General features: G+C 39.9%; 1 protein-coding gene across 18 annotated transcripts in view; it reads left to right on the forward strand.

Annotated features, from left to right (window-relative positions):
• Positions 1-18876, forward strand: part of LOC119476257 (unconventional myosin-XVIIIa-like) — a 90537-nt gene that overhangs the window by 36919 nt on the left and 34742 nt on the right. For all 18 annotated transcript variants that reach the window (XM_037749623.1, XM_037749618.1, XM_037749619.1 and 15 more), the window contains 8 exons: positions 1419-1505; positions 4163-4301; positions 6217-6376; positions 6474-6660; positions 7952-8177; positions 8289-8398; positions 9464-9529; positions 10942-11070. In XM_037749623.1, the coding sequence (XP_037605551.1) occupies positions 1419-1505; positions 4163-4301; positions 6217-6376; positions 6474-6660; positions 7952-8177; positions 8289-8398; positions 9464-9529; positions 10942-11070 (1104 nt within the window). The remainder of the gene's footprint in view (positions 1-1418; positions 1506-4162; positions 4302-6216; positions 6377-6473; positions 6661-7951; positions 8178-8288; positions 8399-9463; positions 9530-10941; positions 11071-18876) is intronic.

An 18876-nucleotide genomic window follows, 5' to 3' on the forward strand; every position in this document is an offset into this window, starting at 1 on the left:
ACCAGTTGCAAACAAAATCCTGCACACTGTCTAACTTGAAAAAGTACATTTGATTGCAACGTTTCGGTATTAGACCTTCATCTGGCATAATTTTTTTGCCTGTGTGTGGGATTTTGTTTGCAACTGTTGATCTATTCGTCCCTCTCCTACGCACCTGTCTCATGAAATACAAATGTTCTCCTGGTCTGAGTGGATTATCAGTTAACATTCACATTCGGTCACATGGCAGCATGGGATCAGGGTTGTGTTTGACCACTCACCAATGTTCCTGGGTAATCTGAAACTACTACCTCAAGACCATGGTTATGTTTTTAGGGACAGGAACTATGACCAAAACAGGATTTTGCGGTCAAACGGTTTAGTGCATTCCAAATTGCATACTTTTTTCTTTTTACTTTTAGTACATTCTGCAGCTGCCCTTACAAAGTATGTACTGTTGGATGCATTATGTATACAATTGGGACACAGGCCCAATAACAATGTCCACACTCGCAAAGTCCGTGAGGGTTTAGGGCTATCCCACTGTCAAATTGTCAAGTCCTTGACGTCTCTCTCACAGACATTTTGAGCCTTTTATGAACACTTTCCGTAAGTCCGGATTTCTGCAGTTTGCCTGAGGAAATTACCCACAATTCATAGCATTGTGATGTTAAACACAGGGTTACCACGGTTACCAGGGGAAGCCTGGAGGTGTAAAAAAAAGAAAAGGTAAACAAAGAGGGCGGCACATGGTTGTTCAGCCAGGCATATTCAAATTTACACAGAAACTAAAAACTTAAAATTAAGGATTTAAGATGGTAGGTAAAGAACACATGAAATCAGAGGAATGTAAGCATTGACGCTCCACTGCGCAGAGGATTGTGGGTCAGAATAGTCAGAAAAGCATGCTGGTTTGCATACTGCAAAATGCGATCGAATATAGTAGGACATCCTGGTATTTTTGGCATACTGCAATTGAAATACTATGCATTTGGACATACTAAATATTTTTCTGGCATACTAAATAGTATGGTAGTATTGGAATGCACAGTGTGGTTCCATAGTTTCCTGGGTTCCTGGAAAAGGGACAGTTGGCTCCGCACTCTGAGAAACATCCCATCCAACTGCACAAACAGAGGACAGTTTTACCCCAGATCATCTATATTACCATATCATGAATATAAGACCCCTCTTGATTAAATATATTTGCCTATGTCCATAGAATGACTTTAACCCAGGCCTCTAAACTGGCCAGCATGCTGAAAGTCTGTGTCTTTTTAAATAAGATTCCAAGATAATAATCTAAGCAATTTATTTTGTCGGTTTCTTTTATATGCATGCTTCCAAAAAGCAATAACTCTATTTACATCTCTTGTTTCTTTTATTTAGCACCATCACAAGTCATTAAAGAGTCTGTCAATCTTCCTGTCTTCCTCCAGGAGAGCATAGAGCTCGCTTTAGATGACACAGAGCCCAGCACATCCCTGTCTGTAGCAGTGGTAGACCAAGCCTCAAGCCAAGCGCTGGTAAGTTATATGTTTTCATGCCTTCATTTCTGGCTCAGATTTCTGGATATTTTCATGCATAAATCTGGCGTTGCCTTGGAATGCTTCTCAGAAACACCTCAGAGACTTGCATCCCTTTCATGATCTATTTTCACACAGTCTGAATCTCTGGGTACCCTTTTTTTTATTCAACAATAAACATCATCTTTTAGCATCAGAAGTTTTCTTTGTGTGAGTTTTTAAATATTGAAAGGTGTTTGGCAGAGGCTCAAACGAGAGGGTAGGAGCCGGAAAAGAAAGGTTATAGAATTGACTTCAAGAAAGAAAATCGATGCTTGGCCTCTGCAGCCCGTGATCTGCACCATGGAAACCGAAATGGCAGAGTTTAGAGAGCCATAGCTCACAACTGTTATAATTCCAATGTGTTTAGTTTGAGTGCTTTACTTTTTAAAGGGTCCACACTCTAATGGGAATGTCATCAGAAGCATTGAACTGTAGTGCATCACACTAAAAACCAAAGGGGGCGGGGGGGGAAACACTGATTCTTCAAAGTCATTTCTAAAGTCAACTCTAAAGAGAATGAAAAGACATTTTGATCCTAGATTTTCTTTCACTCACATATATATTTTTTCCTGCTGTTGTTGCTCAGATGTCCGTTATCGCAAACAGCCTTAATGCTCAATTCATTGCAAGCCACATAGTTGTCATATGTCTCCTCCAAACTGATACTCTGTGTTGTATTTGAAGTCAGCACAGTGTGCACTGCTGATAAGGATGTCTCCAGTGTGACTTCCTGATAGTCGCTAAAAACTGTTTTTGGTTTTGTGAGTTTGGTTCCCGAAGCTCCCCGGATGGATTCAGGCATCAGCCATGCCAACCGAGCTGGCTACTTCAGTGTGGAGATCGTTCTCCCCGGAGCTTGTTGTCATCCACAAAACAACAGTGGCTTATTCTAAATGTCTTTGGACAAAAAAGTGCATCATTTAAACTTAGGACTGTGACGAAAGTTGAAAGGGGACCTATTATGCGTTTGTGCTTTTTCGCTTTCCTTTTTTTGGTACATGTAAAATCAAGGTTTCAAAGCCCAAAGTCCACGACAAAGGGAGAAACACTGCTCCTGAACTGCCTGCCTTGCTTGAAGTCCCGCCTTTTCTTCTGTAACATGGTGATGTCACCAAGTAACACATTTGGATAATAACTGCCTAGCGGCTAGTTTGACACACTCTCAAACAAAGCTAGTTAGAGCAGAGCTGGAGCGGAGTCCGAAGGGTTTGGTTCGGTTGGCCAATCACAACAGAGTGGGGCAGCTGACCAATTAGAGCAGACCGGGCTATTCCGGGGGGGCAGGAACTCAAACACGGCCTGAAACGCCTTGCATGAAGTCTTGGCTTTTCTTCCATAACGTGGTGATTTCACCAAGTAACATATTTGCATGATACCTGCCCAGCAGCTAGTTTGACATGCCGTCAACAAAGTTTGACCAATCACAACAGTGGGCCAACTGACCAATTGTAGCAGACTGGGCTTTTCTACTAGAACATTAAACATGTTCTAGTAGAAACCCAAAATACAAGTATGAACCTGATAATTGGCCCCTTTAAAAAAAAAAAAAAAAAAAAAGTATGCTTTTATAATTTTTTGAACTCATTTGGTATCAAACATGGACACCACAAAAACGTTTTCCATGCACTTGTTCAGTGATCATCAATGCTGGAGTGGGTTTTATTTTCTCCTCTGTGTTCACACACTAATTGGAACACTAATTGTATTACTTTTTAATCCCTTTCCCCCCGCCACTCTCCGTATTCATGAGCTCTTTTTTGTTTCCATTTGGATTAGAAGGAAAAGCTAAATTGATTATGCCATTATCGCAGCAATTGCTGGAGGGTGCAGTCAGAGACCACAAATGCTTTTGAAACTTTAATTTCTGATGCTGGTATTACTATCATCAGACCTGTCACAACCGGCTCGAAAAACATACAGTACCGCGCAGCACGCTACTTTTACTGATGTTAAGTAGAACAGAATATTTAAAGGAACAGTGTGTAACTTTTTGGGGGATCTAGTTATAGAGATGGAATATAAAATTAATAACTATGTTTTCATTAGTGTATAATCACCTGAAACTAAGACTCATTGTGTTTCTGTTAGCTTAGAATGAGCCCTTCATATCTACATAGTGAGCTGGTGATCCAGGGTGAGCGGGAGTCCGTTATGTTGCACCGCCATGTTTCTGTACACCACACCACTAGATGCCGCCAAATCCCACACACTGTACCTTTAAGGAAACACTGACTTTAGAGGCCAGCCCTCAGCATTTGAAGGATAATTTTCTGAATCTTTCAAAAGTAGCAGTATTTTATTTTTGGAGTACCTCGGAGGTGGATAAACAATACCCTCTGATTCATCAATGTGTTCCCATTAAATAGCTAAAGCAAGCTCAATGTCCTTGTGGCATGGTGCTTTGTTTGCTATATAAGATCATCTTTTTTGAGTCAATATGAAAAGTAAACTAAAGGTACAGTGATTGTGGCAGTCAGCTAATTTTTTTGAGAAAGTCTTTTTTTACTCATGTGCCATTGTTCCCAAAGGTAAAACAGAACATTTTGTGTCCGCACAATGATTACACTAAGGAGCTATGACCTTTGCACGTGTGCGGCTGTGTGTTTATTCGACAGGTACGGACGGTGCGCACAGATGAGGCACGGGGCCTGCTGTGGCTGATGGAGGAGGAGGCGCTGCAGCCCGGGGGGTCGGAGGAAACCCTGTTGGGACGCCTCTTTAGCTACTACGGACCTGCTGAGGGCGAGAGTAAAGGCAAGGAGAGGACAAACACACGCACACATACACTCACCGTTAAACTAATACAACACATCACAAGCATTCTAGTTGCCTTTACTGTGAAGAAATGGACTGACAATTCTTATTTGAAGATTTTCCAGTGTATCTTTTAACCCTCAGAGATCCACAATAGACTTATTTTTATAGATTAATTTGAGATGCAGTTCAGCACTGTCTTAAATTGTTCTAGTCATTAATCAGAACATGAATGAATAAATGAATGAATTAAAATAAATAGTTAAAGTGTATAAAGGGCTAAGAACATTATGATAGATGCATGATGGCCATTCCCGTGCTCACTTATGTCTCATACATTTTGTTGACACCATTTGTTACACAGATTTGCTGCTAAATTTAACAATTTTTTACACCTCGACAATTGATAAAAATGATCAATAATCTCTCCAAAATACCACATTAAGACACCAAGACCTTTAGGAACACCATAGAAAATGCCATGCTGTGATTTGGTATCAAAAACGTTTGACATTTGGAGATTTCTGCAAGAATTGCATTTTTCTGCGATTGGATGGCGAGCACTTCTGTTCTGGAAACTGCTCAGATTATTGTCTTATTGTCAATCTAGCTAGAAGCCATCCATCCTCTGAATGCTCTAGGTCTCTAGTTTGTGGTTGTAAAGTTTCATGAGGCTGTGATTATCCTAGAGGTAACCACAGATAATTTGATACAGTGAGGTCAAGTTTAAAAAAAATCTCACTACAATGAAAAGGCTACTATTGGGATTATTATCATCACACATGAATACAATGGCAGATAAAAAACACATGAAATCAGAGGGCTCATTGGATCCACAAGAGTCTCAGCTTTACAGTGATAGCCAATTTATGCAATTCCAACACTGTTTAGGGACCCCAGTATGCAGATATATTCAAACACACCATTTTAGAAGAGGCAAAAATAACACATTTATACTGCATTCACAAAACTGCATGGTTTTTGCCCCAAATTGCATGAGCTTATCATAAAGTGTGCATGTCTGCAAAGGGGAGACTCGTGGGTACCCATAGAACTCATTTTCATTCACATATCTTGAGGTCAGAGTGTTATTTAGCCTCCTTCCCAACAAGCTATTATGACATTGTTGTTATCAATGCATTCCAATGCATATGTAGTTTCATATGATATCTGTATCTTTACTCTAGCTCTAAAACTGAACCTGCTACAGCCTATGAAAGACAGTTAAGTCGGTCGGGATCTCCCGCGATCCCGCGGGTCTCAGACGGTTAAATAAAAAGCTTATGTGAATATTTAATCCAAATATAATTGACTTTATATTAGTATTAATGATGTTTCCAAACCAATAACATGGTGCTTGGTGTGAACTTTCCTCTCTGTTGTTTTGTGCCATAGTAAACTGTATTGTATCACGGAGAATAGGCTCTTCATCTGGATATAATATAACGTACACAAAGCACTATCTGACAGATTGACTCTAGAAGAGTCATAGAAATCCTTTATGTGCATGTTGTTGGCAACGTTGACTACTGTTGCTTGCCAAGGTTACAGCTTATAGAAATGATCCTATAGAACTCATGAAAAGTGTTGGTTCAGCCTTCCAACAACAACAACAACAACAGCTGAAAGCTTCTCGTTCCTACTCTTTATATAGGCCAGATTTCTTTTTCATAGTCTGCCACATGAACAACTAGGCTGGGAACAGATTGTCTTTTGTTATCACACTGTATCCGTAAAGTTTATGTAGGTTTGCGACAGCCTGTGCGTACCAGAGTAATGAAGACAAGATGAATCTTTGATAAACCCTCCATGCAGACTGTATAAACACTTTCCTAAACTCCTGAAGGAAGACTTCTCATTTTTCTCATCTCTCTGCATTTGTACAATCTCACACCACCTCCTACATTTACATCAGGTCACACTTTCCTCTTGAAGAGCGAAAAGGATCATCACTTCCTGTTGGGCCACAGCCATGGGACCGACTGGGTGGAGTATGACGCCTGCGGGTGGCTGAACTACGCCAAGCAGAATCCTGCGTCTAGCAATGCTACGAACCTGCTGCAGGACTCCCAGAAGTAAGAGTCACGCTTGAAGAGGAGGAGGGGGTGGGTTATCATATGAAGTATTACTTTTTACAAAAACTTTTAGGCTGAAGTAGTGCATCTCTTGCAGGAAGATCATCAGCGCGTTGTTCATGAGCCGAGCGGCGGGAGCCACTGTTCTGTCCGGTTCCATTGCGGGCCTCGAGGGTGTTTCCCAGCTGTCCTTGCGGCGGGCCACTAGCATGAGGAAGACCTTTACCACGGGGGTGGCTGCTATCAAGAAGAAGTCCTTGTGCATCCAGATAAAGCTTCAAGTGGTGAGAGGAGAGGATGGAACTATGTTTTTATATATGAAAACGCTTCTACAAAACTCTGGATTGTGTTCACAGACAATGTCTTTTTAAAATCCAATGCCATCCAATTTTTTTTCTACAATATCTGCACATGGCATTGCTATGGCAAATAAATGATGGTTAAAATACGGTTTGGGATGTTAACTGTGAGGTGTCCAATATAATAATGCCCAGGAATACTGGGCTGTTTGCTCCCCAAACCTGATACTTAGAATTATAGCATAAATAACCACATGAGAGGACAAGCTAAAACAACACACAATACCAGAATAACCCTTTGTATAGTATTCGTAGAGGCAGTATAAATATGTACATGTACATATAGATCTTTAATTCTAGATTGTGTTTAAAATTTCCAGAAGGACATGAAAATGTGTGTATTTCTCAACAAAAATTGGTAAAAACTGAGAGATAAAGAAACACACATACACTTAAAGTTAGACTTTACAAATTGAGATGATCAATTGAAATGTTTTATTTATATCTGTTTTCAGTGTTGTCATAGAGTTACTGAGCTCTTAAAGGGGAACTAAATAGTGAAATTAAGAATTCCATTATGTTATTTCCATGGCCTAGTAAAGTTCAATCAATATTTGTGAACATGAGCTACTCTCTCTCAAAGCCAGAAACCAGAGAGGTAAGTCTCAAACTTGTGATGTCATAGGGTATAAAGTCTGTAGCTGCTCCATAGACAATGATTGGAAGACTGATTTTATGGACCCACAGAATGTTTGTTTTCTTTTTTTATACCCAAATGAGCTTTATTATATTGTAGTGCTCTCAAGTTGTGAAACAGAAAATGTTCCCATATACTCAGAACATTTCCCTGGATGCTCTCAGCGTCATCTAGAACATCTCTCCCTATTCATTGTCTGTGGAGCAGCTCCACACTTTATACCCTATGAAATCACAAGTTTGAGTTTTCGCACTCTAGTTTTTGAATTTGGGTGAGAGTTGTTCATGTTTACTAATGTTTTTTGGACTGTCTTCAACCATGGGAACAACATGTATGAATTTTGAAAGTAGGCGTAGTTCCCCTTTAAGTGCTTGACAACAGCAATCGTGCAGATTTAACCTGCATGTGGCTATTAAAACTCAAATTCGCCGTAAATTCTTACTAAATGTAAAATTGTAAAGTGTGCATGTCAGAAACAGTATGCATAGCATTTGGTTTGCTTTTAGTAAAGAAGCTAGGCTACTGATGAATATGGAAGATATTGCATCGGAGTCCCTAACCCTGCTCTGTATTTCCCAGGATGCTCTCCTCGACATGGTGCGGAGGTCCAGGATTCACTTTGTTCACTGCATATTGCCCAAGGCAGATGCCCTCAAGGCTCTGAGCGGATCCCTGTTCAAAGGAGGGGAATGTGATGCTCAAGGGGAGGCTGGAGATCCCGGCTTAATGCAGCTAGATGTAGCCTTGCTCCGCGCTCAGCTGCGTGGCTCCAAGCTGCTGGATGCTCTCCGGATCTACAGGCAAGGTGAGGAGGCTGCCTAACTCACACTAAAGTAAAGGTATAGACCTTTTTTTCATAGGGTACTTCACAAAATATCTAATCTAATGTTGTTATTCGATATACCGTCCTTCACAGGTTACCCCGATCACATGGTGTTCTCCGAGTTCCGACGACGCTTCGACGTGCTGGCGCCGCACCTCACCAAGAAGCACGGGAGGAATTACATAGTGAAGGACGAGAAGAGAGTGAGTCAATCAGCGAGAGAGGAGGACGCGCAGCTCCGCCAGTGGGGCCCGAGCACAGTGAAGATTAATGTTGTGAAGAGGCAGCTTCATTACATCTGGCCCTGAGTTGTCAGCAGTCAGCTGACAGAGAAATAAACCCCTCATTCATCAGAGCCATTGTAATGATCTAATCAACTTAACCTTATCAGTATCATGCCTGTTAGAGAGGCAGATCGCTAGTGTGGCTTAGAAAGTGCCTCGCTGCGTTCAAAGCTACAAAATACCATTCAAGAAGATGTACTTATCGGGTTTTGTAATCTGGGCATTGGAAACTATAGGATGCCAAGGATTTTTCCCTGTTGTTTTGACAGTACCGGTGCTTTTACATCTTTAGTGCTTTTGTTTTAAAGTTAGGAATAATGTTGGTGCATTGGTCCTCTGCAGGAGAAGCCCTGGTTGAAGTGCAGTGGAGAGAAAAAGTTTGTTTCTAAAGAGAAATGAGAGAGAGAGAGTGAAAGAATTGGGTTAAGGGAGAGAAAGCTCTTTTTCCCCTGTGTCCATGTTTTGTGGCTGAGTTTCTGTGGAAACGCCAACAAACAAAAGCCCCTCAGTGCTCGATGGCAAACCTCTCCTGGTGTAATCTAGATGTGGTCTTTCAGGCTGGAGGCTGAGACAACAATACACCTACAGTATACAGGCGGGTAGATGGACAGGGAGAGGCTCCGGGCTGGCTGATGGTGCACCCTCTGCATCGGCTACATGTGTTCAAAGCTGCAAGAGGGCCACCAGGGGGGTCATGAGGAATGCACCAAGAGCTGGTGGATTATGGGGGGGGAACAAGTTGTAATTGGTTTGTGGTTGGGAGGTTCAAACTTTTCCCGTGCTTACTGACTTTCAAAAACACAATCCAGCTGGGAATGGATGTGAGAAAAAAGACGGGGGGAAACTGCACTGTACCATTAGTTCAGCATGGCAACTTAGGGGAACTGTGGACTACTGAAGTGTTGCGGTGTCAGTAGAAGTTCCCTCTGGATTTCCAGCAGCAGTTGAAAGTGTGTGTTTGTGTACATGTGTGCCTTTACCCAGGCCGTGGAGGAGCTACTGGAGTCCTTGGATTTGGAGAAGAGCAGCTACCACATGGGTCTCAGTAGGGTAAGTAACGCCACCGCATCTCAAACAAAACTAAAACAGCTTTAAAATGATTGAATAAACCTTTGCTGTGAATCTCCGCCAGCTTCGTCTCCTCTCAAAGCTCAAAGCACAGAGCTGCGGTACAAGGCTCCTTTTATATCCTTGTATTTTTCTACTTAAAAAGACACTCGCTGTCTGGGGGGAGTGTGTCTTTCATTACACCTGTCCCTCTTTGAGGTTTGTTTGTCATCCTTTTTTTGGAGCGTTTCCAAGCCTTGCCCCCTCCTTCCAGTGTCGTTAGCCACCGGTGGCTACCCGAGAGGCGTTTTCTCCACCCTGCACCGCAATTCTCTCTTTCTTTTCAGGTCATTAGAGCAAATTCTCGCAACTGATGGCCCTCTTTGTTTTTCCCCATGACCGTTGTGAAGTAATCACAGTAAACACTTGCCTGGCACACTGAGGTCTAATCCTATCAGCCGGGAAAGTGGCCATCAGCCAAGAAGGAAATCAAAGGAGACAATAATGTAGGAACTCATGCTCCCAGATATGGCTGCGCCGTACAGGGCCCCCGTTTTTAAAAACACATGACACGAGAATGGTTTTGAGGCAGCTTCACATGGAGTGTGAAATGGGCTCCGAAGTAGACAAGCACAGTTGGCCATTCACAAAGCATTCCAGTGGCATCCTAGCAACCTGTCTCAACTCGCATGCCAATTACGCCGGCCCCGTGTAACCTTACCGCACGGCTTTTGACAGAAAGCCACGTGTCTAAAAAAATATGCCTCTGATGATGACAAATAGCTTCTGCTCAAGCAATTTGAAAAGTAATATTCACCGATGTCATTGAATGCATCACTCCTCCCTGCTGGTTTGCAGACTTAAAGCTGCTCCATCATTTCCAGCTTCTGCTTTGTTAACAAATCACATATGGATTTGGTAATTTAGAAGGCATTTGGGACTTGTATGTGTAGAGAGAGAGACCTTGGATGGAGACAGTCCGTCATCCATCTATGTTAATGGCTCGCTATATGTGGAATGCATTCACAGTGCCTAATCCCTCTGAGGTACAGTATAGACGGGCCGTGACGTGATCTGCTTTACATTAGCTGTTTACCTGTGTTTTACCTTTGGCCCAGATTAGAAACAAGACAAGGCTGATTGTCCGAGATAATAACTTAATCACAGCTTTCTTACTTAGATAAGACTCACTTGTCCGTGGATTACACTGCCTCCTATTGATTTGCTGCCTCAGTGCACTTATTTACTTTTTAAATCAGTTCTGTTTTATGTTTTTTTCTCGAAAGCAGGGCCTCTAAATCCAATTTCCCCCCCGGCTAAAATAAGCATTACATAATCGCTCAATAATGTTATCCTGTGCTAATGAGTTTAATTTGATTTTTTATGTGTGTGTGTGTGTTTGTGTTTTGTTCTAGTTGTTCTTCAGAGCTGGCACCTTGGCTAAGCTGGAGGAACAGAGGGATGAGCAGACCAAGCGTAACCTCACCCTGTTCCAAGCCGCCTGTCGAGGCTACCTGGCACGGCAAGCCTTCAAGAAGAGGAAGGTAGGCGAGACGTAAAGTCAGTCTAAGCCCAAAACACCAAGTCATCTACACTGTATTAACTATCACATCCAAATCATCTGAATGAGAGAAAATTAGGGCTGTCAAAGTTAACGCGATGATAACGCGTTAACGCAAATTTGCCACTAATTTCTTTAACACAAGGGTTAACACAAGGTTGTAGCAGGCTCAGTTTTAAAGCTAGAGTGAAGATACTGGCATCATATGAAACTAGAAAACCTGAAGAATCTACCGGTAACCATGTCATACAAGCTTGTCGCAAAATATGTTAAATTACGCTCCAAACTTATGCTAAATTTTGGCGAGGAAAAACTGGCATGGCCATTTTTAAAAGGTCCCTTGACCTCTGACCTCAAGATATGTGAATGAAAATGGGTTCTATGGGTACCCATGAGTCTCCCCTTTACAGACATGCCCACTTTATGATAATCACATGCAGTTTGGGGCAAGTCATAGTCAAGTCAGCACACTGACAGCTGTTGTTGCCTGTTGGGCTTGAGTTTGCCATGTTATTTTGAGCATATTTTTATGCTAAATGCAGTACCTGTGAGGGTTTCTAGACAATATTTGTCACTGTTTTGTGTTGTTAATTGATTTCCAGTAATAAATATTTCCTTACATTTGCATAAAGCAAGCCAATTGCCCACTCCCATGTTGATAAGAGTATTAAATACTTGACAAATCTCCCTTTAAGATACATTTTGAACAGATACAAATGTGCGATTAATTGCAATTAACTATGGACAATCATACGATTTACTTTTTATTTATTGACTCAATTAATCATCTACTTTATTCTCCAAGTTACAAACTTATTTCATCATACATTATAAATGACTAAAACAAAGAACATAATCATCATATGTAAATCCAAAAGCAGTATTTTTACATGAGGGGTAAAAAAGAAGGAAGAATAATAAATAAATAATTAAATAGCCAAACAAACGGACAAATTAAAAATAATAATAACACTACTACTACTACTAATATTACTAATACTAATACTAATACTAATGGTAAGCAAATAAGTGGGTGGAAAATACATGAATTAAGATGATAATAATAATGATCAAAAAGAAAAGAAATACATAATATTATAATAAGATAAGCACTAACAAATTAATAGGTAGATGAAAGCTGATTGTGAGACAGTAATATAAAGAGGATCATTATAATGAGAGAAAATCAAATGGATTTACTTTAATACATAAGACTCAAGTTACAAATGCAAAAATAAATCTGAGACTTGTGAAATCGACCAAAGAATGTATCAAGGTCCATTTAGCAGCTTAGCTCTTTTTTCAAAACAAAGTAGGTGAAGAATGTGAGCCCCAAAGGCCTTGTGTTGCGTAGGACTCCACCACAAGTTGAGAGTTCCTTGTTCTGAGCTAATTTTAGTGCCCGTTTGCTCTGCTCTTTGGGTAGATCTAACCCGCTCTGCTGTAAATCATCAGCTAATTATAAATTTGCTCTAAATCTATTGCCCCCCTATTCACCTCCTGTTCCGTAATCCATCCAATCAGCTCTCCCAGGGGGACGTTTCATTGCGACACATCCATTTCTGTGGCGTTTTATCAAACTGCTTTCCCCTGTCAAACATACTGCTGACTCACACGGCCATCTGCTCCTCCTATCTTCCATTTTTCTCCCAGCATGTGATGGGTCCATCTCTCTGGACCTCATACATGTCCTCTTGTGATGTATGGAGCCCCGCAGTCCTTCTCCCTTTCTGTGATTACTATTTAAGTGAATGTGCCGCCTCAGCTGGCTAGTGATGAAGCAGCAGAAACCGAATCAACATCGCTGCTCTCCATCCAGCGTGACACGCTGTTAATGTGTAGATATCTTGTGTATGATGCCGGTAAAACTATTGAAATTGTCATTTTTGCAATAAGCAAAATCAATATGACCTTTTTTTTTATTACAGCTCTCTTTTCTGTTCTGTTTTTACCATAAGAGTAATGGACGTTGGTTGAAAACGGCGAGTCAAGAGAGGCCAATGTATGTTCTTTATTAAGTTCAAAGGTCATTATTCACACAGTGAAGCAGGCTAAGAGCACGGTGGTTCATAATCTGCGAGAACTTGAAGTAAATCAACAGCGAGGAACCGTTCAAAATTGCTAGGCAACTGTGCAATTACAAAAGTCATTAGCAAAGAGGCAGTCTTTTTCCCTCTGCCCCCGGGTGCCCCCTATCTCCTACAAATGCATCTATAATAGAAAGATGGCTTTATTTTCATTTTATCTTGTAATTACGTTGCTCTTAAACTCAATGGATGGCTAGGTAAGATGTAACCTACAATTATGGATGCGACTGGATGTGACCGTAGATTTATAGATGCTTATTTAAACTGTGCACATGATTATGCATGTAACTGTCATGGCCATAACCCAGTTTTTCCTCACAAAATCAGTTAATTCAATTCAATCTCTATACAGCAGGGAACACAAAATATCTCTCACATATCTTTAAAGGAATACTTCAACATTTTTGGAACTATACATAATATTTTGCGGAGAGACAGATGATGCCATGTTGTCATGTTCGTATGATAAATATTAGTGGTTCAACAAGCCCATGGATCGTTTTTTGTTGCGTTTTTTTTGGTTTCGGTTTGTTTTACACATTAAGGACATGAAAAACATAACCATTTCCAATGTGTTTGAACTCCAAAACATATAAATAGGTAGTTTGTTTGATAGTAATTAATGATATTTCTATATATATATGAAGCCATAACACTGATTTCATACATGAAATAAGGCCCGGTACTTAATGGTCAAGTAGGCCTATGTTCAGATAATGTTTTCTATGTCTCTGGCAACTCATCAAATAATTAGCAAGCCTGTATTTAATAGTGGTGGTGCAACGGTTCAACAAGCCCACGGTTCAGTTTGTACATCAGTGAACGGTTATGGTTTGGTTTTGCATCACTAGTCAAAATGAAGCTACCTGCCAGCAGCTGGTTATCTTAGGTTAGCATTAACAGTTGAAACAGGATCAAACAATCAGCCTGGTTCTGGCAGATTGTAACAAAGTCCGCTTAGTGACTGCACCGGACCCAGAATTAATCTAGCACATAACCCCCCCGTAAAACCTCAACATGTGTCGATTTTACACTTTTTTTTTTACAGGTTTTTGTATGGTGTAAACAAACAAGATATAATGTGTTAATTAGTGAGCTTAAAAAGGACTGGTATGCAAATTTTGTTACTTTTGGACAGATCCAGTGTTTTCCCCCAAATCGTATTCCTTTAAATGTAACTTATTATAACTAATAAATTTGCTAAAAAAAAAAAAGTCTCAAGGTGATTCTTATGTCATTTCTCATTATGAAATTGTCCTTTTAGTCATTCCCACAGTATAGTTTTAAATACCTTATCATCTGGGAACTTAAAAAGAGCCCAGCAGCAACTTCTTTCTTATATGGTCTGATTAAAGCTAAAACATTAGTTATGACATTCTGGAAGAAGAAGGAAGTTCTCACTTTTAAGCTGTGTCTCAATTAAATGGCCGATATCCTTTACCTTGGAAAGATAAGGTTCTCTCTGAATAATAGAGAGTCACAATTCAGGGAGATCTGACTGCCCCTCATCTGTTACTTAAGAAACAACCCATGGAGGACACTCCTCATTTAGTCAACTGTCCATTATTACTTTTCACCTTTTCTTTTTATAATTTTCTATTGCAAACTTTTTTTGTCATATACTACACACTGAGCAGAAGGGAAGGAGGGAGGGTTGGTGTTTTTAAGAGTCGATGTATCCTCATTCTATAGTTCGTATGATATCTTACAAAAAGTCATTTTTTGTGTTTTCCTACGAATATCCAGCAACACGTTACGAACGTCCAGCAACACTATCAATTTACGCACGTTACATGCACACAGTCTTTTCAAAATAAACCTCCGTCTTCACAGGAAACAACATAGGTAGGTTTAGGCAACAAAACAACTTAATTAGGTTTAGGAAAAGATCGTGGTTTGGGTTAAAATAGCGTTAAATGGCGTTACTAAAAGCTGCAGTGGGTGGAAATGGAGCAAATATGATTAACAAAAAGTTTTTTTTTATAAAACAGTCACTATATCCTGACAGTAGTGCATGAGACAGGTAATCTGAAAAAAATCTTGTGTCCTCCGGTCCTTTGCGGCGTATATACAAATTACAGTGCATTACTTTTTTAGGTATAGCTATGAACAGTGTATGAGAACAGTCTGTACATATACATTTTGTTACTGTTGTTTTATTTTATGTTGGATACCATCTGTTATATTCGCATTGTTTCTCTTAAATGAAAAGAAATGAGTTCTCATGTCTTACAATTTAAAACCCTTCTTTAATAAAGCTCACTTGAAAAAAAACTAAAAACAAAATGTATAATAATATCAGAGACGACAACAGATGACTGATAAGATATTTGGATTATAAAAAAAAGACATTCAGGCCGAGCAATATCTCATGCTTCTAAACATACAGTACACGGACTATTCAGATTTAGTGCTGGCCACAGCTTGGTGCAGGTATTCACTGCATTGGAATATTCTGATCATGCATCATTAAACTCCAGTCTTTATCATATGTAGCCTAGAAAAAGTAGAAATCTAAGCATTTATTATTATTATTAGGTCAGTATCTGCAGTCAAGTGTCAGACTGAGATGTGAAAATGTGAATTTCTCAACAGAAATCAGAAGTGAAGAGTCTAGTTTTCTTCCCCTTGCTTTTCCCTTTTTTTTTTTACAGCTGTTCAAGCAACCACAGTATGCTAGATGCATTACTATTCAATTGTCACATGTGTGGTACACCGTCTGTCCTTGCAATGATAACCTGAAAGACTATTCTTCCCCGCTGAATCTCATTCTGCTTATATTATTCCTGATTCAATTAGTCGCCACCGGAGTAATGGAACAGAAGCAGGGCTGTGGAGCGATTTTCATCTCCCCTTCTCTCCGTGATTTGCAGAGTGTGTTGCGGTTCAATCTTAGAATAATCATCACATAATAACATCCACTTGCGCCTTTGCCGTTACCCCGTTATCCCTTTGTGAATATTGATAGGGCTCCATTGCCTATTGCACTGTTTTGAAGTAGCCAGTCTTAGCAGGTACAGGAGATGATACTTTGCCTCCGGAGCAGTGCCCGATGAGTTCTGGTGACCTGCTGGATGATGTATATGGATGTGACAGATAGTCACAAGTTCCCTTGATTGATATTCCCTGGCATGTTAACCTTGTGAAGCTCTGCCAAGCCCATGTGACATTAAATGACAAAACCATAATTTTTCTTGTTTTTTTTCCCCCCTCTTTCAACTGTCTCCTCAAGGGGACAACGTGACATTTTGAAAGTCTGTTATTTTGCCTCAGCAGGCACTCACCGTACTGGGAGGTTTGTCCTTCAGGTACCCTACAGATGTTTTCTTTTGTTATTTACATTGAAATCAGTGTAAAGCAGCAATCATAAGCTAGTTTTAGCCTAGTAATACCATACCTATTCATTGCAACAGTGCTCACTGAATTATATATATATCTTTATCAGACAGCGAGATACATATATACAGTATATCTCTTCATTTGAAACATGCAAACCCACAGTTCCATATCGAAGAAACATGAATACCTCCCACTGTAAAGGCGTGGATAGGCTCTGCATTGGTATGAGATACATTTATTTAGATCAGAGGTCCTGCAGGGGGGTCTCGAAATTTTCTTATTATTATTTTTATTTATTTATTTATTTTTAATTTTTTAAATTTTTAAATTTTTATTTTTTTTAATTTTTTAATTTTTTAATTTTTTAATTTTTAATTTTTTTTTTACAATTGATCTACTCACTGTACCTTGCACATGTTTAAAATAAAAACATGAATATATGAAACTGTGTATTATTTGAATAGCTTAGTATTGAATGCACAATAACAAGGTACATTTATACATGGCACTAGGCCCAGTTTAATATAAAACACAATTTTATACAATATATATAGTAGGGGGTAACTGCTCCATCTCTCCATCAGTTTGGGGGTCCTTGGCCTGAAAAAAAATTGAAGACCCCTGCTTTAGATAGTTAGATACCTTAAAAACTGAGCCCCTACAACCTAAAAATTGCAAGTTGCAAGTTAATGCGTTAAAGAAATTAGTGGCGTTAAAGCGAATTTGCGTTAACGTGTTAACTTTGACAGCCCTGATGCTAACCCTAGACTAACCTTCTGTTTCTATTGTGAAGTTTAAAGAATACCTTCGCTAAAGCAACGCACTTGTTAATTCAAGCTTGTTAAAAGCTGCATTATTGTGCACTTGACACTGAAACAGGAACCTGTTTCTATTTCAATCTGTACACATTTTGATGCTCAGCTTTTTTTTTTATTACCAGTGAACTGGTGATTTCTTCTATTCGTATTGAACTGTTGCTCAGAGGGATCATTGTCTCTTTCTGCCCTTTCAATTATCTGTCCAATTGAACCACTGCACAGCGTTTTGTTCTCCATGTACAAAACAAGCCCTTCATGCACTTTGTACAACCTAAAAGCATGAAAGACCACTCAACAAAATTATGAGTAGTCCTCTCAGCCATCTGACTGAACCCAATCAAGCTTTTGTGGAAAATTTGTTTGTATTTCAGCATTGAAACATCATTTCATAAGATCATGATAATGATATTAGCCAGGCATGACGGACCAATAGGTTCCTTATTAGGCAAAATGCATGTAATCAGAGCCGCTGTCCTTTAGCAAGACATTATTTTATGTTGAAGAAATCCCTTGAACATATAAGTGTTTGCTTCAAAAGTGGGATCAAAGTGACATCAGGCGGCGCTGCAGTCATATATCGCAGTCTTACATATACACAAACACGCCTGCATACATATACATGCGCACACACTAAAACACATGTTTAACTCTAATGGAAATGTAGAACATTGAGGAAGAGAATGGAAAACACGCTTTTGTCTTAATCTTGGCTCACAAACCTTAATTCACATCACACCGTCTCACAGCTGTCACACCCTCTTAATGTGACGCGAACACCAAAAATGTTTATCCACGGTGTTCACGCAGTATAATCTTTTGTTTGTTTTTCTATTCATCTTAGACTAAATATGACAAGTGAGACCCGTTTAAATCTTCTGCTGCATTTTGCTTCATGTTAAGGCTTTCACTGTGTGACAAATCCTAATTGGTCATAGAGAGTACCTTCAGGGCGAAATGTACCTGATGCTGAGAATTGCATCGCTCTAATTGGGTTTGCCCGTAATCTGCTGCTGCTGGAGAGCCTCATGCATAAGCAGCATGGAAATCGTGTAATACTTGGAATTAGCTGCCAACATGTTTGATTTAATTAATCAAAAATTAGCTCCAAGCCTTGGAACACGCTCTGCAGAAAGTCTCCAGAGGAGGCTGGCAAGTCCTGGGTCAGCTGTGAGAGCCCATACACAGGCAATATAACATGAGGATGAGGGATGACATGTTTTTCAAATATTGCTCATCGGTGGCGAGGATGGTATGGCAACAGTAGATGAGTTCTGTCACTTTATTCCACTGAGTATTTCAGATTTTCTTTAATTTCTGGCATTGTTTCATGGACATCTGGACACTGCTGTCCTGTGATATCTGTGCATGACATTATCTGTCTTCATGTACTGCATTCAAAGAGGACCTATTATGCCTATTTTCACTAGAATATGTAGAACATGAAAGAACATGTACTAATTTCTATAACGCATTAACGCAACTTGCGATTTTTAGGTTGTAGCTGTTTTTGGGTTTGAAAGCTAGAGTGAAGACACTGGCAGCATA

Source organism: Sebastes umbrosus, chromosome 17 (genome assembly GCF_015220745.1).
Source record: "Sebastes umbrosus isolate fSebUmb1 chromosome 17, fSebUmb1.pri, whole genome shotgun sequence".
NCBI classification, from domain to species: Eukaryota; Metazoa; Chordata; class Actinopteri; order Perciformes; family Sebastidae; genus Sebastes; species Sebastes umbrosus.